The 23,203-nt window shown below is 37.2% G+C and overlaps 1 protein-coding gene across 1 annotated transcript in view; it reads left to right on the top strand.

The window, feature by feature from the left end:
• Positions 1 to 7,375: 7,375 nt before the first annotated feature.
• LOC127657223 (ALK tyrosine kinase receptor) overlaps positions 7,376 to 23,203 on the top strand; it is a 751,733-nt gene continuing 735,905 nt past the window's right edge. The window contains exon 1 of the mRNA XM_052145921.1: positions 7,376 to 8,096. Within this exon, the coding sequence (XP_052001881.1) occupies positions 7,376 to 8,096 (721 nt within the window). The remainder of the gene's footprint in view (positions 8,097 to 23,203) is intronic.

Here is a 23,203-nt window from a genome sequence, read left to right as displayed (position 1 = left end):
CCTAAAGCTGGATCACACTGTAAGTGGAACACTGGCAACCGCCCTGATTTATGGCTTTGCCAAATATAATGGAATACTGGGGGTAGGGGTGTTGGGGAGGGTTGTAAGAGCATATTTTGCTGCAATTTATCACAACACCGCCACCCTATAATACTCTTGAGTGTTGGGGGAGCGCAAGATGCGCAATTGATACAACAGGTCTTTTTAACTGTAAGGAACACAAAGGGTCTCAAAAGTACAGAAACATGGCAAGGCATTTTGTATGCTGAGGGTGATACAGCCTGCACAGTTTATTCAAATGGAGTGTTACTAATGTAATGTTACAGACTTGTAAGCACTGGTACATCTTGGGGAATTTCTGTTATGCCACATGAACCTTTGATTTTGACTAATCACTTTTAAGAAACAATGGAGAATTATACCAATAACTGTAACAAAATTAACTAAAGGAATAATTTAGCCAAAAATTTAATAAATGAGTCTCCCAAATTCTGTGTCTTGGGCTTACTACATGAATGTGTATCCCTCTCCAGTTACAAAATGACTGATATCTGCTTAGTTGATGCAAGATCTACAGAAAAAATAAATAATAATACTGCATGTCTTTGAAATATAAAAAATAATATTATAAATATATATATATATATATATATATATATATATATATATTTTTTTTTTTTTTTTTTTTTATAATTTACTCATTCTCATGATTTCAACTCAAATTTGTCTCTCTTTTTTATTTATTTTTTGCACATGAAGACACATTGCACCAGGTTTGATGTCAATAATGCCAAATGCCATTGGTTTGTGCATGTCTCTTGAATAATTGTGGAACACCAAAAGACTTAACTTATAAACTACCAAGTCATTTGACTAAGTCATTTATAAATGCAGTATAAATCATGATGGTGGTTATAGCAATATGAACAAAAAGGTTGACTTTCATGCAATATCTACCAAATAGTGAGCCATCACAAGTTTTAAATTCTTAACACTTATTCAACTTGAGTTACTAATTTGGAAATGTACCTTAATGTAAATTGGACACATATGAATAATTTATTAAGGAGTTGTAAACAGAAAACTAAGTACATAAAACGATATATGGTCATCAGGCTTAATTATATGATAAATGCTGTGAAGTACTTTAGGTAACTAGGACTAGGTAATTTGGGAGTCCACTCAGAGTTGCACCATAATTTTGTCATCAGTGTGACAAGGAAAGTGAAACACAAGTGATTCATGACATTACAGTAATGTAAACATAAAGCATACACATCACAAAATTTTCACTGTAATAGGCTATTTTGGTGCATTGGGAAATGAATCATGAATAATTGCATTTTTGGGTTTTGATTAAGATAAGGTATGTACTAAGCATTCATAACATGTGAGGTAAATGGCACACTATTTTGCAAGTCTTGCATGAAAGTAACCCATCTTTATATCAATGATTTATAATGCATTTGTAATGACTTAGTCATTAATTAACCTATTTTAAAAGGAAAGATTAATGTGTAACTCAATTATCTTTCCTGAGTTTATGTTTTTCCATTGAAACAGGAAGGTGGATTTTTTTTGCAAAGAAGATAAGTCATCAATATGTTTGGGGCAATTTCTTCAAAGAGAATGACTGTCCACATATCTGTTATAAGTTTATGTTCAGTTTTCTCTTTTTGGGTCAGCTACTGTCATAGAGATGCAATAGTTTGAAGAGAATCTTGCTGAGTTGTATGAACTGTATAACGGGACCACACATATATATGGACTAAAATCAACAAAACTCCCACATTGCATACTCAGGGTCTTTAATATTCTACTCTGAATAATCAATGTCCAATTTTACACTCATTGTTATATATATATATATACCGGTTGCTTAAAAAAGGTTCCTTTTAAAGTCTTTGAACAGTTGTTGAGCACTCAGAAGATTCGTCCAGGGCAATGGTGAGACAATATAATCCCTTTGTACATTTTATTTCACCTCTTTTGACCATTAATGAGAACATTGTGAAGAATTCACTGTGCACTGTTCTATTCATTACTGCATGAAATGAAACTTCCCTGTCTATTTCAAAGGCTTGAGCATTCGTACTGAATACAGTGAAGAGGCTCAGATTTACTGTGAATGATGTGCTGAATATTAATGAAGCTCTTTCTTCCCTCTCTATACCACGCTATCTGTTATCAGTAGCCCCCGCATATTAATAAAACAACCCAACTTTATTTTTCATGGATGTGGGTCCAGTGAGGCTAGTACAAAAAGAACATTTCCTTGCATAGATGCTTAGCTGCAATTCAACATCACTCTGCTTCAGAAAGACGGATACTAAAACAAGGTGTTTTATAAATTTGTACCCTCAAGTGAGCAAAATCGGACATGACATCCCTTTGGGGACAGTTGGGACATTCTTACTTATAAATATTATCCTTATACATGTATGTAACGATTTTTTTTTTTATTTATTTTTTTTATCTAATAATGCAAAATATTTTCGGTTAGGGTTAGGTTTATGGTGTGGGTTAGGGTCAGTTTATAGTAATTTACTTATCATTGACTTATATGGTTTTTATGTAAAGCTATGTTGCCATTTAGATAACTGATCTAACGTGTGTGTGTGTGTGTGTGTGTGTGTGTGTGTGTGAGAGAGAGAGAGAGAGAGAGAGAAGAGAGAGAGAGAGAGAGAGAGTGAGAGAGAGACATGGTCAAAAAGCATCCTGTATTCTTACGGACTTATGGAAAGCCCCTGTAACTCAACTTGGTAATGTGTTTTAAATTATTAAAAAACTGCCCATATATTCACTCATACACACACCCGCTAGTGCAAATGACCGAGCAAGTATCAGCTCAGAGCAGAAATCAACCAAGACAGGCACATTTTTAGAAATGCACAGTTTCTAAATGTACAGTGAAATAAAATAGCATTTGTGTCTTCTCACCACATTAATCACGCTGTCTATAACGTGTGTTGGAAACTTCAAGCAAGTGCTTTATGATATTTAACCTCAAACTTTTTATGTTGTCACATAATCAATCACAAAATGTCCTTCTAACCATAAATATGCAACCTGTTTTTAACTTGATACTGTAAAGTGCAATGTCAGATAAGATAACCAAAAGAAATGTCATATGGTAACATCAAAATTAACTGCATTTATCATTAAGTCTAATAATAAGTCTTATTAATAATAAGACTAATTAAGTATTTTTGACTGAATCAACCTAGCAACATAAGTTTACACAAACAAAAGTATTTTTTATGAGTTAGATTAGGTTCCTCCTGATCTAAACCTTAACAACTGCAGTTTTGACAGTGTTGCTTTATTCTAGGTTCACTACAAGTTAAGCTCAATCAGCAGCATTTGTGGCAATTTATTGTTTTGACTTGTCCCTACTTTTCTTTAAAAAAAGCACAAACTGAGGTTACAGTGAGGTACTTACAATGGAAGTGAATGAGGCCAGTATTTAGAGGATTTAAAGTAATAAATGTGAAGCTTATACATTTATAAAATCCCTTACATTAATCACAACGTTAGCTCATGTAGAATTAGAGGTGTGAAGTAGTTTAAATCTTAGTTTTTGTGTGTGGTTGTTTTAGGGTTTAGGATTTGCGGTGTTAGGGGATCATGGCAAATCAGTTGAAAAATTGGATATATATTTACAGCCGTGGCAAAAAGTATTGGCAGTGACATACATTTTGTGTTTCGCAAGTTTTTCTGCTTCAGTTGTTGTAGTGTTGATTCACATTGTTTCTAGGTTATTGTGCAGAGTGATCAGATGCATTTGAAATAATTGCAAAAAGCTTCATTGAACTTTATCACAAAAACCCAAATTTCACTGTTTTTTGGTCCTGGCACAAAATGACCAGCCAACAACATTGCACTAATCATATCAGCAGCACCTGGGAAAGTGTGAACGAGTACTAGTCAGGTGAAATCACTCTATCATTCTGATTGGATTATAAGAGCAGACTGATTGCTATAAAAGGAGGGAAGATGTGCTTCCAATCATTGTGTTCTGGTTAGCAATGTTTACCTCTAAAGAAAGACGTGCAGCCATCATCACTTTGCATTAAAATGGCCTCACATGCAAGGAAATTGCTGCAAAGAATATTTCACCTGAAAGAACCATTTACCAGATCATCAAGAACTTAAAGGAGAGAGGTTCAACTGCAGTTAAGACGGCTTCAGGACATCCCAGAGTGTCCAGCAAGCACCAGGACTTCTCCTCCTGAGGAGTCAGATACGACCACCAGTGCAGAGCTTGCTCAATATTGGCAGCAGGTTGGTGTGAGTGCATCTGCACGCAGAGAGAGACAAAGACTTTTGGGCAATGGCCTGGTGTCAAGAAGGGCAGAAAAGAAGCCACTTCTCTCCAAGAAAAACATCCAGAATAGACTGAAATTATGCGGGAAGTACAAGGATTGGACAGCAGAAGACTGGTGCAAAGATATTTTCTCTGATGAAGCCCCCTTCCGACTGTTTGGGACATCTGGAAAATCGATAGTCCGGAGAAGAAATGGTGAACGCAACCATGAGTCCTGTGTCGTCTCAACATTGAAGCATCCTGAGACCATCCATGTGTGGGTTTGTTTTTCATCCAAGGGAGTGTGCTCTCTCACAATTCTGCCCCAAAACTCTGCCATGAATAAAGAATGTTATCAAAACGTCCTGCAAGAGCAACTTCTCCCAACGATCCAGGAGCAATTTGGTGATAATCCGTGCATTTTCCTAAATGATGGAGCACCATGTCACAAGGCAAGAGTAATAATAAAGTGGCTCTGAGATCATTACATTGAAATTTTGGATCCATGGCCAGGCAACTCCCCAGATCTTAATCCCATAGAGAACCTGTGGTCAATCCTCAAAAGGCGAGTGGACAAGCAGAAGCCCACAAATTGTGATCAACTCAGAGCACTAATAAGGCAAGAATGGATCGCCATAGAAGAATGGATAGTTCACCCCAAAATAAAAATTTCTAATGATTTACCATATCAGAAGTGTATGCCTTTCTTCCTTCTACTGAACACAAACAAAGATTTTTAAAATAATATTTCAGCTCTGTATGTCCATGCAATGCAATTGAATGGTCGCCAGTTCTTTGATTGGCCAAAAAGCATGTAAAGGCAGCATAAAAGTAATCCATATGACAGTGTTTAAATCCATGTCTTCAGAAGCGATATGATGGGTGTGAGTGAGAAACAGATTAATATGCAAGTCCTTCATTACTATAAAATGTCCTTCTTCTCCAGTAGGTGGCGATATGCACAAAAATGTGAATCAACAACAATAAAAAACTAAATAAGTGGAAGTGAAAGTAAAAGTGGAGATTTAGAGTAAAAATGACTTTTTAAGGCATTTTAAGGACCTAAAGAGCTGAGATATTTTTTTTAAAATATCTTTGTTTGAGTTCAGCTGATGAAAGAAAGTCACACACATCTGGGATCAAATGAGGGTGAGTAAATGTTGAGAATATTTTCCGTTTTGGGTGAACTACACTTTTAACTGTATTTTGTGTGTGTGTGTGTGTGTGTGTGTGTGTGTGTGTGTGTGTGTGTGTGTGTGTGTGTGTGTGTGTGTGTGTGTGTGTGTGTGTGTGTGTGACAATGTTAAACTAATTCCAAATGATCAAAACCAGATAGCATAATTCTCAAAATCTGATATGACACTATCATTATCTGATCATTCTGACGGACTGCCTCTCATTGCATTGCATAAGCAAGTCCCAACCCAAGACGTCAGGATCTCATTTCAGTTATGCAGTGCTCCATAGTAACCTTCTCTTAATTAAACTACAATTAGACGGATTGTCTCTTTCATATCATAACAATTAGAATACAGTGCACAATTAGTCACTCTATTTCCGGGAATGATAATACCCGTATGGCAGGTTGTTTAAATCCCTGTGTCATGAGAACATTAATGAGCTTGTCACGATGGTACAGATCAGAGGATTAAGTGCACCATACTGCCATCTAGCGGGAAAATGACAATCGGTAGCACTTTAAATAGCTGTCAGTCCTTTCAAATCTGTCTGTCTGTCTATCTATCTATCTATCTATCTATCTATCTATCTATCTATCTATCTGTCTGTCTGTCTGTCTGTCTGTCTGTCTGTCTGTCTGTCTGTCTGTCTGTCTGTCTGTCTGTCTGTCTGTTGTCATTTATCATGTAATATCCGTTAGTCTAGATCACGGATGAGATACACAACAAAAGTGATCCGCTCTCTCTCTCTATATATATATATGTATGTGTGCTGAAATAAAAATAAAAAAGGCGACTTTATATTGATATAATAGGCTACTACTGTAATTAATACAATAATATTAATAGCCTGAAATCATTTGGAGAGCAAAATAAGAAGTGCGTCTGTCTCAAATTTATCTGTGACGTGGAATGACATAATTAGAGAAACTGTGAATGATCCTTTACTGAGTCGCTTAATTATTGGGAGGCGATTCTCGTCATACACAGAAATTCTAAAATAATAACAATAATAATAATAATTACAGCGCGTTCCCGCCATACTGAGGTGTCACCGGTCATTTCAACGAGTATCGTAAGCTGTAACGAGTCGACTTGAATCACAGTCCCTCATATACTCTTATAACGACCTGCAGCTGGTGGTGATGTCATAAGTAGGTGCAGAAGTGACTTTGACGATCAAAGAACAAAATTTCTGAGAGCAAAATTTTGGCACGCGCACAGTGGTCTCGCGCACACGCGGCATTCGCAGCATCAAATGAGCAGCGCGCGCTGAAAAAGCTCCCTTGCGTTTGACTGGATGCGCAGGTAAGACCCGCTCGATTTATATAAACCACGTCAAAAAAGTATCCGTAGGAGCTGTAGTAAAAAATAAACTTCGTTTTATGCTCGGCGGCTTCAAAACTGTCAACTATGGATTATATTTGATTCCGCGCGTAAATTTGTTTGTTTCTCGAAAAGTGGACAGGTACGTGTGAGGATCTACAATACCGACTGTTGACGGCATTGAAAAAGAGAATACTGCACATCTTTGCTGAATTCTTCCACCGCGTCAAAAGCATTGCATGCAGATACAAGGAGCCTTTTTTGAGCCGCCTTGGGGAACTTGTTAGGCTTACCACGAAGCTCCACAAGAGGCGAATCTTTTTGTGAAATTCGTATAACCAAGGAATCATTTTGTGGATGATAGCCTACTTCTTTAATATGCGGGAATTCAGCAGCAACTTCAAGAGCTTTTCTAAAAAGCAACCCCACGTTTATGCATAAGGAAAAGAAATGTAGATCTTGAACAGCAATCCAATCGTTTTCTAAATCAGCAATCCATTTGGAGAGAGTGCGGGTGCTGGAGTGAAGCAGTATCAACAGAAAGCGGATCATTTCAACCTAAATCATGATTGCACGGATACTCTACTTTTTCCTTTGGTCTGCGGCTTTTCTATCCGAGCTGCAGTGCGCTTCTCAGAGAACCGCAGACGGTCTTACTACTTTCCCCATGTCTGCGTTCATCAACAGCACCGACAGAAAGGACTCCAACCAAACCTTCACCTCCAGACTGAAAAGGAAGACGCTCTCGGTGGATTTCGCCATCCCGTCGCTGTTACGGTATTACATGGCTCTGTTTATCAAACGCCCGCTTAACGGAGACTGTCTGACGTTTAACGGATGTTACACGGTACGCGCAAACTTACTGATGCGCTGCGTGCCTTTGCAGAAAACCATCACTAGTTTGCTCGATGTAAAGTTGGCCGCAATGAATGTCAACAGATCCAGCACTGGACAGCGCCCGTACAGACAAATGCGACCCGTGCCGAAAGTTTTGAATTTAGGTTTGATCAAAGCCAGTCGAAAGTCCAATCAAGTTGTGGTGGAGATCGGAGAGGAGATGGTAAAAATGGGATGTGGAGGATTGGATGTGTACGAGGACTCGCCCGTTGTGTTCCTTGAAATGGACCTAACGCGGATTTTGGAGTGGTGGCTGGGGGCAGAAGGAGGCCGGCTCAGGGTCCGACTAATCCCCGAGAGGAAAGCGCAGGTCCCGGGGAAAGAGGACAAGTACTCCGCTGCAATCAGAGCTTCGGACGCTCGACTTTTCCTACACATATCCTCAAGTGGTAAGCTTACAATTTTGACGGTTTGGTTACACTTTACATTAGTGTTCAAATCACAGTACAATTATATTGTAATTGCGCTAATTACATATTACAAGTAGGTGCTAAGTAATAATAATGATCTGCTTATTTAATATGCTAAATGGGATTGCTTGTGATGTTATACAGTTATTACAGGTAATTTCTGTAACATGGACACTGTAATGTAAAATGTTACCAAAGTGTGCGTGAAAAAGTTTGTTAAGCTCCGTTTTGGTTATCCTGAGGTTTGTCACCTACACTCTTGACTGAAACTGCCGTCACAACATGAATAGATTCAGTTGGTGGTGTATCACAGTTTTGTAAGTCTTAGCAATTCATTGGCTGTTCAAAGGGGTGACACTGCAACATTAGTGAAGACTACACACAACATTTAAGCATTCACAATAAGGCCAATTTTGCAGAACCATATAAGCTAACATATGAAAAAAAAAAACAATCCCACCACGCCTGAAAGAGCCAAAACTGTTGACATGGAAAATGTTAGTATTTTCTCATTTTGAGTTAGTGTCTAGATCGTCAGTGTTAACCTTAACTGCATGGACTACTGGATGGGCTTTCATAGAGATGCATTACTGATTATTATGTTGCAGTGATGATAGAGGCTTTATTTTGCCTGGATTATGACATCTTTTGCTCATAAACTCTATAAAAAAAGAGGACTCTGTCCGAAGACCACTGAAAACTATAAAGTGCATAGACCCCAAGAGATAAGTGTAGATATTACTACTCTTGAATAAGCTCTGTATAGGTTCTAAAATACAGGCTTTTTCCCAAAACGATTGGTTATTATAAGTTCAGAAACTACTGACCTTCTCAGTTTTTGATGTGGGTGTGTTACTTTCAGGGCATTTGTGTGGCCCTTAGAGTTTTGGCAGTGTTATAAACAGTGTTATTTTCTGTTTGGGGTGAGGACCATTACTTCTGCACAGTTAGATTGTTATATCTCAGAAATATCTTGAACTGTATATTGCATTCTAACCTGGAAAGTGGTGGTAAAGGCAAGTCACCTGTTATTGTGCACTTTGATTGTGACACATTCATATTTCTCTTGTTTGTCTCCTGTCAACGCTTTCTCAGTTATTTGAGAGACGATTTGTGACATTCGTTTAGACTGCCTGAGAACATAAGAACGTTTTTTTGATTTATGTGTTGAATACAGAATAATATGCCAGCATATTAATCATAGTCAGATTGAAGTTTGTGGTAGGATATTTTAGCTCACGTATTGGGATTTAAAGCTATCCAAATCTGGTTGGTTCTGTGCTTTTTTAAGAACTTGATAATTATTCTTTGGTCACCCATCAGCAGCCTTGCTGCCCTTTGATGTACTTAACCCTTACATTGTGTTCTGGTCGAAAGTGACAGATGAACAACTATGTTCTTTTTGGTGTCTATATGACCCCAGACCCTCTTTAAATAGTAAGCAAAAAAACATGCATCATTATGTTTTCATCCTGATATTTCATGTATTTTCCTAATTACATAAGATCTTTTCAGAAATGTGTTTTTACATAATGATAATGTTTCTGATGTCTGCCATGATGATGCTTACATGTGATGTTTGGGGTCATAATGACCCCAGTAATAAATGTTATTTAGAGCAAAGGATTTTCACATGCTTTGAATCTGTTTGGTAGCTAAAGTGCAATTTCTCAAAGCAAATCTCTCTCTCTCTCTGTCTCTCTCTGTCTCTCTCTCGCTCTCTCTCTCACACACACACACACACCCAACACACACATACACTCTCTCTCTATCTATCTCATCTGCATCAGTGAAAATCTGTGGTATACAACTGTAAATCCCCGGAAAAAGTTTCTACCTTCTCTGGCATAGGGGTGGAGCAATCAAATAAAAAGGGAAGGACACGACAATCTGGATCATTCTAAAACTTCTACACTAATAGGTTTCTCTCTTGGCTATGTTTTGGTTTGTAAATGAATAAAAGAGCTAGATTCAGTGTTTTTGAGGCATGGGATATGTGCCTCACCGACAGTGAATTTGAGGAGAATGTGTCAGAGTCAGACAATGCTTCTGAAATCAATGATGTTGTGGAGGACCCAGGTTATGTTGGATCCTCCTCTGATGAGAGCAATGCTCCAGAAGATGGCCCTTCTGAATCCTTCACAACAGCAAGAGGCCCCTGTTGCTCAGCTACCCAGACCGGGCACATTTGTTTCCAAAAATTGAAAATTGTCATGGCCTCTCTCACCACCTGAGAAAAGGGGTAGATTTAGAGATACAAATACTATCAAAATGGTCCCAGGTCCTACCAGGTATGCTGTAAGCCATGTCACAGACATAAAGTCGGCTTTCGAGCGTTAAATCTCACCTTCAATTGAAAGAATTATTCTTGAGATGACAAATTTAGAGCGGAGGCAGGTTTATGGTGACAAGTGGAAAGATGTAGATGTGATCCTCCAAATCTATATTGGGCTACTGCTCCTTGCTGGAGTATACAGATCAAAAGGTGAGGCTACATGTAGCTTTTGGAATCCAAAGACTGGAAGAGCTATTTTCCCAGCTACCATGTTTCTTGAAACTTTTCATGTCCTGTCACAAGTCATACGTTTTGACAACAGGGAGACAAGAGTTCACAGGAGGGAACATGACAAATGGCAGCCATTAGGGATGTTTGGGATAGATGGGTCCAGCAAATGCCCCTCTTCTATAACCCATGTCCCTATGTGACTATCGATGAATGTCTTGTTCCGTTCAGAGGAAAATGTCCCTTTCGGCAGTACATGCCAAGCAAGCCTGCGAGATATGGTATATATGGGCAGCTTGTGATGCCAATAATAGCTATGCTTGTAAATTACAAGTCTACAAAGGAAAACCTCCTGGAGTTGCATCAGAAAAAATGCACCAACAAAAATAAAAATGTCCTCCTGATGAGCACATTGCACAAAGATACATCTTTGGGCACCAGAGATTACAAACAAAAAAACAGACATGGTGTTAGATACAATAAACAAAAGGAGGGGTAGACAACTTAGACAAAGTGGTTGCACATACAGCTGTCAACGAATGACTGCTCATTGGCCCCAGGTAATATTCTTCAACATCCTGGATATCAGCGCATACAATGCGTTTGTGATATGGTGTGCCATCAACAATGAGTGGTGTGGTGGCAAAATGAACCGGAGGAGAATATTCTTGGAGCAGCTAAGATATGCCTTGGCGAGGCCTCACATTAACAGGAAAGAGCAGCTTCCTAGGTCACATTTTGCTGCATCCACTGTGAGGGAGATTCAAAGTCGGCCTGGAGCAATCACTTTTCCAGCAGCTGCTGGAAAATGTGGATGATGCCAGGTCTGCTCCAGAAAAAAAATATTCAAAGACTAACAAAAGATGTCGGAAATGTCACAAGTATTTGTGTACAGCACACACACAAATGATCTGTTCCTCTTGCATCTGAAGTTAGTCTTTTTTGGATTTCACCATTAGCATAATACAGTATCAGGAATTTTGTGGTGTGCCAGGGTTTTAGGAGAAAAGGATTTGGACTTCCTTTTTGTGTATTATATGTTATATATATATATATGTATATAGAGGGGATACAATAAAAACTCTTTGAATATCAGCAGTTCAAGACATATTGGGATTGGCAAAATCTATTACAGAGAGAACATCAGTTATCTAGCTTTGGAAATGTTCTGTTTGAAAAAGCTCTGTGTTTCTCTTGGGTAACAGTAATATGTGCCTGTTATTTTTTCACTAGCACTAGGGAACAGAGGCTGCATCTGGCTGCCCTGTTGCCTAGATGATTCTGTAAATTTGCACATAGTTAGTCTGCCTAGATGGTGAGTGTGTGGAAAAAAGCACTTACATTTGGATTTCTTCTGTCAAATATATACTGTATATATATATATATATAGAGAGAGAGAGAGAGAGAGAGAGAGAGAGAGAGATGGAGCGTGTGCCTGTTGCCACTCCCAAGCAAAGATGCTGTCAGCGTTCTGATGGTCAGCTTTCTCACTGGAAAAAAATGATCCAAGCGGGAGTATTTCTCCCTATTTCGTGGTAACCGCGCAAGAGTCATTCACTATAGAAACAGCGATGTCCTCCGCTATTTTAATCAGTGTGTATCCAATGTGGTTCTGTAATCATACAGTCCGTTGTGTCTCTCAGCTGCGATGAGCCTTAATCCTGACATAGTTAATTTAAAGCCAATATCCTAGCTTAAGTAATGTAGTGGTAATACGAGCGATCACCGAGCGCTGTTCTATGTAAACAATGACTAACGAATTCACTTCATGTCAAGAACTGGCTCATATTACACACAAAAATTATCTTTTGCCACCACCTGCTGGCTAACATATGTAATAATAATAAAAAAAAACTACAGTAACTCCTAACAGATATGCACTACTCTTACACTAGTTTAGAACAGCATGAACGCGGAGTGATACACACACAGTGAAGCGTCCGTGTGCTGATGCTGTCACACCATCAGTGCTCATGGAACGTCTCTCGTCCAATCAGATTTGAGGATACAATTGATACTAACTGTTGTGTGTGTATATATATATATATCTTTCTATATACAATTTTTTTATTAATATTTTGTGTAATCAAAAGTTATATGGTTATTTTTTTTTATTATTTTATTTTTTTCTGATACATAGCATTGAAATATGCATGAAATTTACATTTGGCTCTCCTGTTGCCAAGACAATCTGTATATACTGTGAATTTGCACATAGTTAGTTTGCCTGGTTAGTGAGTGTTTAGTAAAAAAAGCACTTTTGCATTTACTTAATTTTTCTTTTATAAAAAACAATGATATATATATATATATATAAGCACGCACACACACACACACACACACACACACACACACACACACACACACACACACACACACACACACACACACACACACACACACACACTTGTTGAGGGATATTTCAAGATCTACCTATCCTATTATGTTGTGTTTGGACTCTTTTGAATCTGGATAGTCTGTGGTAAGTTACAAATGTCATTGTCTGTGTTATATGTATGTTTACGGAAGTAATAAGGAAAAACATGATGCTAATGAGAATTTCATTCACTAATACTCACTGCAATTTGGCATTTTACTCATTTTACTCATTTTCTAATTGAGACGTTTCCAACGATATATAACACATGGCTACCACGTCGTTTTTATGTTTTTACCAAATCTGAACATAATTGTTATGTTAACAAATTTGCAAATTATGACAATAAGACGTCCTAATTTGCCAGCGAATTAAAAAGCATTATTTAATAATTGGTAGGATCAGCTATATGCATTTTAAAGTACAGATTCTACGCTTTGAATCTATTTTGTTTAGATCAAGCAAGAGTATATTAATTTATTACATCATTATTATAATTAAAAAAAATCTGCAGGGAGTGCCCCCCACTAGCCTAGTATGAGCTCAGTTCAATTCATCCTTTTATAAAATATATATATATATATATATATATATATATATATATATATATATATATATTGGGTAACTCCATCACCCTTACTAGTCAATTGAGCGGGTGGTCGCAGCCAGAGGAAATGTTATTGTATTCATCTTGTGTTCAGCACTTTATAAGGATTAAATATGCTTCTCATTTCTGACACACGTATATCCGTAAAGCGAATGAAGCATGCTTTCACGTGAACCGCCGCAGCACACATCAGCGTGCTCTGGAATCCCTTTGAATTCTCCTGAGAATCTTCCTTTTTAAAGCGCTAGATGGAGGAAGCCTCAAACTGATAGACTGCCCTAACTAAACTGTACTGAGGTAAAAAAAATACAAATGTGTAGCATGCATCAACATCGATTACAAGATTTTTATTTTACACATCATCATCCAAACTAAAATGTTTTACTTCAGTTACACCAGTAACTGGAATAGATGCATATTAAATCAGTTAAGTCGAATATATAAGGATTATTTATTATTAATAATCATTATTCTGTCATTATTCAGTCACCTTTATTCATCCAAACCCATAGGACATTCTTTTTCAATGAATGGAAAAAGAAAAAGGAAAAGAAAAAAAAATGTATTTCAATCAATCAATCAATCAATCAATATTTATTTATAATGCCCAATTAAAAACAACCATAGTGCTGTACAAGGTAACATGGTTATTACAAGAAAATGAAACATACAAAGTAGATAAAAAATAAAATGAAGATAAAACAGGTCACAATAATTAAAAAGAGAAAGCCAAAGAGAAAACATATGTTTTTAGAGATGAATTGAAGGTTGAAATTGAGGGAGCTAATCTAATATGTAGAGGTAGACTATTCCATAGTTTCAGTCCAGCGACTACAAATGCTCGATCACCATGTTTGTTTAGTCTAGATCTAGGCAAAGAGAGTAAACCAAAATCTGAAGATTGCAGAGTTCTAGAAGGAGTGTATGGTTGAAGTAAGTTTGATAGATATTTAGGGGCCAAATTATGTAGTGCTCTGTAAACAAACAGTAACATTTTGACATCAATTCTGTACTTGACAGGAAGCCAGTGCAAAGCAATTAGAATAGGTGTAACTGACTCGTACTTGCAAGTCCCCGTGATAAGTCTGGCAGAAGCATTTTGTACCAGCTGTAGACAAGAGTGGGAAGACTGAGAGACACTGTAGTAAAGAGAATTACAATAATCTAAACGAGATGTTACCAAAGCATGAATCCCAGTTTGAAAGTTGTGCATGGATAAAAAAGGTTTTACTTTGGTGAGAAGGCGAAGATGAAAAAAGCATGACTTTACAACCGCACTAATTTGTTTATCAAATTCTAAATTGTTATCAAATCGTACACCCAGGTTTCTGGCGCATTGTGTTTTATATGGGACAAGAGAACCTACGTCGAGGTAAACAGCACGATTTTCTTTAATGTACCTAACATCTTCTTTTGTACTCCATGGAATTATTAACTGTGAAAGTTGTAGTTGTAAGTAAGTTTCTAAATATGTTTAGGGTATTTGTTTTCCATAAAAAAGACTATAGTTAATAATAATTAAAAAAAAGATGATCTACATTAGCCTAACCACAGTAATGTGGAGCCAACCATGGAAGCCTGTTTATTACAAATGCCACTGTTAAACAATGGAAGAACAATGGTAAACTCTTATGAAGGCAAGTACAATTTACAATGGTTAAAGGGGTTAAAAGGTGTTAAACTCTGGACTTCTACAGACAAATGGACAAATTATTAACAAAGTCTTCCTCCTGTTCAATCCTTCTCCTGTTCTAACTGGCCATGTTCCAATTTTCCGAAGATGACTTAAATCATTAGTCTAAGGGGTGGCTGTGGCTCAGTTGGTAGAGCGGGTTAGCCACTAATCACAGGATTGGTGGTTCGAAATCCAGCCCACACGACTCCACATGCCAAAGTGTCCTTGGGCAAGACACTGAACCCCAAGTTGCTCCCAATGGCAGGCTAGCGCCTTGCATGGTAGCTCTACTGCCATTGGTGTATGAATGTGTCACAGTGTAAAGTGCTTTGAATACCGTTAAGGTTAAAAAGGTGCTATATAAGTGCAGACCATTTACCATTTCAAACAAATGCATGCAGTTACAGTCTCTAGTTACTTTTATCTCTTTTTGTGGGGTGGGGGATTTTGGCTAGTGACTTTAAAATATCACTAGCTACAGTGGTCGGTGAGCCAAAAATGTAATGTCAAGCCCTGAATGCAATCTCTTGGGTTATTTTTGACCAATGAAATACAAGTGATACAAGTGTTCTGGTGAATGGATAAGTTACCTTATTTTCATTTCATATGTGCAGATAAATTATTATTGTAGCTGGAAATCCTTTATACCAATCTTACATTGATTACAGCAAACATAGCTGCAGAGTCTCGAATGCCTCTCAAGTTATTTATGAAATTACAAGAGCCATAATCATGCCCCAAATGAAATAAACTGCTTTTTTCTCCAACATCATAATATTTTTCACTGGTTTAAAAAAACAAGAAACCAAAAAAAAAACGAACTGAATGATGAAGATACAACATAACGCTCAACTGAATTCACAAACAACATCACGAATGCATGTCACATATCTTGTTTCACTGTGAGGAGTTCTGCACAGAAACAACTGCAAACATCAAATAATCTGTAAAAGGAATATCAAAGGCTTGTTGTTCCTTGCAGAGAGGACAGTCTAATCCTTTAGTCTAGTTCCTCCCTGATGCCACTGGAACTTTCTCATCCGAGGGTCAGAAAAGTAATTAAGACTTCTCAGCCTCTCTCAGGCTGGTGCTTTGTGACATTGGCTGTCCTCTGCTGCTCTCAGCATTCTTCATTACAATCAAAATTTCCCCCTTACTAGCATGCTGTTCTGAGATGTTTATTTGTCCTCATGTAGTTTATATTTTGTATGATTAGCAGCAAGTGGGCATACAATTTATAGACAAATAGTATATTGGCACTATACAGCCCCACAAATGAGAAAAAGCACCATAAAAGGTATCCCATGCGTCATATTGCAGTATTTTAAGTCTTCTGAATCTATACTATAAAATAAAAATGGATTGCAATAAATCTGTAAAATTGGTTCTTGCACATGAATTTGATTCAAATATTGTGGCATTAAACATTAGAAAATGCAGGTTTAACATCATTGATGCAAAGTGCAGTTGGTTCTCACATACCACATGATCAATCACGATGTGACTTGAGGGCTGTGGCAGAGTGTTATTGCTTGGAAGTATAAATCACCATCCACTTTCCTTAAATACAAAATAGACACTCGGACATTCTGCCTAAGATTTCCTTTTGTGGCAGTGGTTGAGTGATTATTTATTTTTGGGTCAACTGTTCCTTTAACACGTTTTCACTCATCCTTTTACTCTAACTGACTACTCTGGTTAGCTTTTGCCCCCTGTTGAAAAGCTCTTTTATACAGTGTGCTCTCCTTCACTGAGTTTGAGAAGATCAATAATCCACCTGCTTGGAACAGTTTATCTTTGAAACTCAAAATATTAAGTTCCAGGTTAAACTGTTCCAAGGATAAATTGTTCCACAGTCTGGAAATTATTGTTCGATCTGTTTCGACAATGTGTGTAATTTGTTATGGTAAAACGCTTTCTCCTATCCCAGTTTAATGTGTGGAGACAACTGTAAGTAAGCCATTCATAGATTGATTTTCCTGAAGAGTAAAACACTGTGGATTTGTGGCACTTTCAACATTACTCAGTTTGATACAGGAAAACAGCAACAATGGCCCAAGCAATGATGTGAGTTTGGGGCGGAACTATCTATTTGTATAAGCAATGGCAGATTGGGGCATATTTGGGAAACCTAGTCATGAAAAGCTAAACTATGACTTTATGTTTTCAGGTGGAGTGGATAAATTATTAGAACAATGTATGACATGAGCCCTTTAATTTGTTAAAGGGCTAGTGTGCTATTGCAACTGCCACCAATAGCATATTTTGAATGTTTCTCATCATATATTGGCTGAGAAAGGCACACATTTAGCCTTTTGTACTGGCAGCTGTGTTTTGGCCAGTATTTCAGAGGCTGCCTTGACTTTTGTGCATTGAGCATCATGAATAGCTTAGGACATGTGTTCTAGGATTTGTTTAAAAAACACAAGCCTATTATATCTGTGTATGAAAGACTTACAGAGGGATTGATGCTCGATGAGAACAATCAGAAGAATGGAATTTTTGTCAGGGTGTTTTTATTTTCCCTCAATGTCAACATCAATTGAGCTAACAGTGTTAATTATGCAAATTACAGCAAAACAGCAATTTGTGGAGATTAGCATATTCACTTTATACAGAGGTCTAAAGCTGTTAGGTTATATTTGAGGCTTTGGGGGAATTCACTAAGAATGAATTGCACACACTGTAAATGCTGTTTATCTGTGCTGCTTTCAATCAATCAATATAACATGTACACATATATTTCTGTTATATGAAATTCCATTTTCCACCTGCTTTCCATTGAGTTTCACTGATTTGTGTGGAAAAAACAAGCGTCATTTCCCATCAGACATTTTTCAATCGTTCAGATGAATTTACCTTCTCCTGTGGCATGACTGGAAGTATGTTGCATCAGCAGCGTGGCACCCGAGTTCACGTCCCGTGTTGAAACTGGCAAGTAATTGCGTTTGCATAATGAGTTATGACTACGATTTGGAGGTTGCATTTTCCTACATACTGCCATGAACAAATATCAATGGGGGGACTTTTTGCCTGCGCTATTGAAATGTCCCTCTGATGTGTAATATTCAACTCATCACTCAGATGCCATTGCCTCTTGCATGTCATGTGACTGATCTTGTCATGTGACTGATTGCGACAATCTACCCTGTGTTCCAAATAGGATACATCACCATCCGAAGGGCACTTTGAAAGGAAAACAAGGTTGCTTCTAACAGAATTTCCAATAAAAATGCCTTAAAAAGTGAGTTCTGAATGACCAATATTTTTGAGTCCCACACCTTATAGACCTCCAAAGGTCTCACAGTGGATGGTAAAGTCTTCAAAGGGAATAGAGCATAGTTATGATCACTTCTGAATTGAACACACCCCTAATGTTTGGATGTATTTTCAGAGAGGAACATTTTCAGCAAATAAAACCTTCAGTTTCATCCAGTTTCCTACTCAGAGCTATCATATGGGTTCAAAAGACTTTAAATACAGCATAATGTCATTTGTTAAGTTGTTGTGACTGTGTACTTGTTTCTGTTTGTTAAATCTTTTATATTTTTGGTTGGTTATATTGTTGTTATATTACAGGTTAGGCTTAGGGTGGGGTTAGGGATCTAAATATTAATATTGATTGTATAATGTAACTAAACTTTTATTAAACGCGCAATAAATCAGAAGATTGCTGAGCCTGTGACGGAATTGTCTGAACAAGTGAAAACGGCATAACAATGTAGGTAAAAAGTTAGTTACGACTCGCTTTTGGTGCCCCTCTGTGGACATTTCACTTGGAAAATGAAGCTCTTACATTCAAAAACACTTCCCGCTTTGGCTACTGGGGCAGTGCTTCGAATTTTGGTGAGAACAGACCAAGTTTTGCTCAAGAAAATGTAACCTACTGTTTACAAATTCACTTTGAGATCAGTCAGAACCCTTCTACAGAGGGGAGCCTACAAGCATAGCCTAAAATAGCATAAACGGCTGGTCCCATAGACATTCTATGGGCAATACACTGGCGAGGAGACAAGAGGCCATTTTTTTAATAATTTTTTTTGAATGGATGTCTGTGGAGTATATGCTTCATTACGTTGCAGAAAATGCTTTTGTGAGGAAATAGCTCACCATTTAATAAATTGATCACATGTCCACCTATTATCAACATGTTTTACACTCAACAATCCTTTTGGAATTAACACCGTATGTGTGGAGTTTACTATGATAAAATTGCTGTTTTATAAGAGAAGACACGGACAATTTTGTAGGTGTCAGTTTACGGCTCTCCCCATTCATTTGTATGGTATACCCAATCAGGACTTACTGTCATAACACGCTAGTTGACCATTACGCTCTCTCCAATGGAGGTTGTCAAACACGGAGGTTGTTATCTCTGCATAGAAGATCTCTTGATCAGTCTCTAAATTACATTGAAATGAAGTGTGTTTGTGCTTACACATATAGTAATAAAGTATTACAATTGCTTAGTTTAAATATGCCTCAGCATAATTTCAGCACTCACTGCCCCTACTTAAACTGGATTGCGGCTGGTGAGTAAATGAGATGCAAGTTTTTGCGCTGAATTAGCGAGTGCAGCAGTGGTGCTACTGTTTACCTTATTGTATTTTTTGCAAAATTATTTTGTAACCTCCCATTAGCATGTTTTAAATCAGTCCTGCTTTAGAATCAGTGCTATCTATAGTCATCAAAATAACATAACTACTTCAAAGTCAAAGATTTTCATGTCTGAATCATTGTTGCGCATCTTCACACACATATGCTCACCCATACATGCATATTTTGCTTTGAAGCACGGTTAGTGTTCTCACAGGAGCCCTGCTCACTTTGTATATGCTGTTTTTGGCACTGCGCTATCTGGTTGAAGTTATTTCAAGGGTTTGCTGGAAACAAATTTTGCATGGAAGGCAGCCTTTGGTTTACGGAACAAGAGAAGTTGTTGAATCCTAGTGCAATCAAAGGATTTTTAGAGGTGTATGTGTGGTGAGAGTGCCGCCTCAACAGGGTGTAGACTTAAGATCTTGAGGTACATGGAGCATCCAGGTATCATCTAATAATAGGAAAGTGCAAGTAAGGAAGTGTGAATCAATTGGCTCTTGACTTTTCAAGCTTGTATCAATCAGGCACTCATGGACAAATCAATACGGAGTTAAATGGCACATGGGTTCATTATTTATGTATTATTATAGTCAATGCACTGGTGCAGCACCTGTCCACAGGTCCCAGGATATTTTCTCACTTTAATGGATCGATGTTTTTCAATAACGTAGATCCACTCAGTCTACAATTTATCCATACCTCTAGTTGTAAAACAAATGTATGCTTGGGATTCTAGAACTTATAGATTTAGGGCACTTTAACACTGTTTAACGTTTTAACCAAGAATAAACCTTTTTACTGGGATCATCGCTATCGGGGAGACACCTGCTGAAGTTCTCCACATTTGTTTTTTTGCATCTTTAATAAGTTCATTTTGATGTTGTTTTGAACTTTATCTAACATAGTTTTACAGAAATGTGAGAAAACATTATGTTAACTCTGTACTATAATGGAATTACACAAATTCATTTTCCCATTGGGATGTTTTATAGATAGTGGCATCTATTATATTGTATTTATTCATTTATTTGGAAATGTTAAACACACTGTAATTTCATGTATGCATAAATAGCATATTCACTATTTGTGTTTCTTCATTTCAGACAAAAATAATAAAGTCAATGTTTTATCAAAAGTTCAAAAATAGTGCACAGTGCTCAACTGACTGACAACAGAGAGCATGAGCTAGGCATTAGTGGGCTTTATATATATATATATATATATATATATATATATATATATATATATATATATATATATATATATATATATATATTTGTGAGTAAAACATTTTAATATTATTTGCAATATGGGATTATATTTAAATGTTTCAGGGGATTGATTTGCTGTCAAGTAGTTTGACATATAATCCATCAAATATATTCAGATATCTACCAAAAAAAAGCCTGGCTTAAGTGCTGACATTGATGTGAAATTGATCTTAAACTACGTCCAAAGTATGCTAAACAGTATTTGGAGTTATACCTTTCAAGGACGTTGTATGCTTGTTGTGAAACATTCTCTTCCCAAATTGTTATTAGGTAGTTTACATGATATATCAAGTTGTGTCCTGTAATGTGACATGCTATACTTCATCTAAAACTATTTGATATAATTTTTTTTTTCTAATTATTGCACAATCACTATACCTGCTCTTTTTATGACCTCATATTAGTTGATAGACAAAGTAAAACTCAACAGAGGTGTGTGTAAACCTTTAGGCTTAGTGAAACATTGACGACAACAAACAGTGTTTGACATTTTGCATCACTGCACTTGAGCTGGGATTTTCTTTTCTTTTTTTTTTTTTTTTTTTGATGTTCACTAACCACAAACCCACTGTGCTCCTAAAAAGTAACATTGAACCCAACAGATACAGTTACAGTTGCTTTCCAGTTTGAAGGGACCCATCTTTGAAGAACTTAAATGTTTGGCTCAGCTAGCCATGCAGATAGATAAAATCAATGCATCTTAATGAGCTGCCCTTCTAACCTACCACTATCTGTCTCCAATGCTAATGTGCAGTGGTTCACTCTCTAGGGCTATCTGCAAATGGGCTCCTCTGATGGCGAAATGCATATAGCTGCTGCATAGCTTTACATCTACACACTGGGAAATGGGAACAGATTTGTATGTTTCTATGTCACTATTAGAGATGTTGTCACAACGGATTGATGATAAGATGGATGCATGGACGAATGGATGGATTATTATATTATATTATACAGGATATTATATACACTCTTTGAGCACTTTATTAGGAACACTTTGGTACTAATAAAGTGCCCGACATCGTCTTCCCTTTCGCCTCAATGTTCGATGTGTTGGGCATTCTGAGATGCTATTCTGTTCACTACAATTGAGTTACTGTAGACTTTTTGTCTGCTCGAACCAGTCTGGCCATTCTCCTTTGATCTCTCTCATCAACTTGTCTTTCCATCCGCAGAACTGCCACTCACTGGATGATTTTTTTTTTGGCACCATCCTGAGTAAACTCTAAAGAGACTGTTGTGTGTGAAAATCCCAGGACTTCAGCAGTTGAAATATTCAAACCAGCCCATCTGACACCAGCAATCATGCCACAATCGAAATCACTAAAATCATTTCTGATGGTTGATGGGAACATTAAATGAAGCTCCTGACCTGCACATGCATTATTTTATGCAATGCACTGCTGCCACACGATTGACTGATTGATTGATTGATTGATTGATTGATTGATTGATTGATTGACTGATTGATTGATTAGATAATCGCATGACTATATAGGTGTACAAGTTTTCCTAATAAAGTTCACATTGAGTGTATATTATATAGCACATGGATCACAACAGTATTCATTGGACATGTATTATATTGTACACGTCTAATATAGCCATATGCAAGTGAAGACTGAAGAATTTTGTCATCTTAATAAATATAATCTAATTTATTAGTTATTTTAAGAATTATTAAAAGGCTTTATTATGACTTCAAATGGTTCTAGCAGTTCTATAGGTTCAGAGAATCCAAGCCTAATTTTGAAGTTTTCCCTTAATCAGTAGTAATGCATACAAGCATCCCCTAATCCTGGAGTTATATATGATGCATATATTCCTTTTTTTTTGTGTGTGTGTTTGATTAATTGCTTTGTTCATGTGTTGCCTGGGCAGCATTGTTAAACCTTAATAAGAAAAGGAGTATTGAGTGGAATCTTGTGAGCCTTCTTGTGCTTGCTCTGTGTCTTCATTAACCAACTACTTAATTGTGTGTGTGTGTGTGTGTGTGTGTGTGTGTGTGTGTGTGTGTGTGTGTGTGTGTGTGTGTGTGTGTGTGTGTGTGTGTG

This window comes from Xyrauchen texanus, chromosome 16 (genome assembly GCF_025860055.1).
Source record: "Xyrauchen texanus isolate HMW12.3.18 chromosome 16, RBS_HiC_50CHRs, whole genome shotgun sequence".
NCBI classification, from domain to species: domain Eukaryota; kingdom Metazoa; phylum Chordata; class Actinopteri; order Cypriniformes; family Catostomidae; genus Xyrauchen; species Xyrauchen texanus.
Note: the sequence above shows the minus strand (reverse complement) of the source record. Positions and strands in the feature narration are given on the sequence as shown.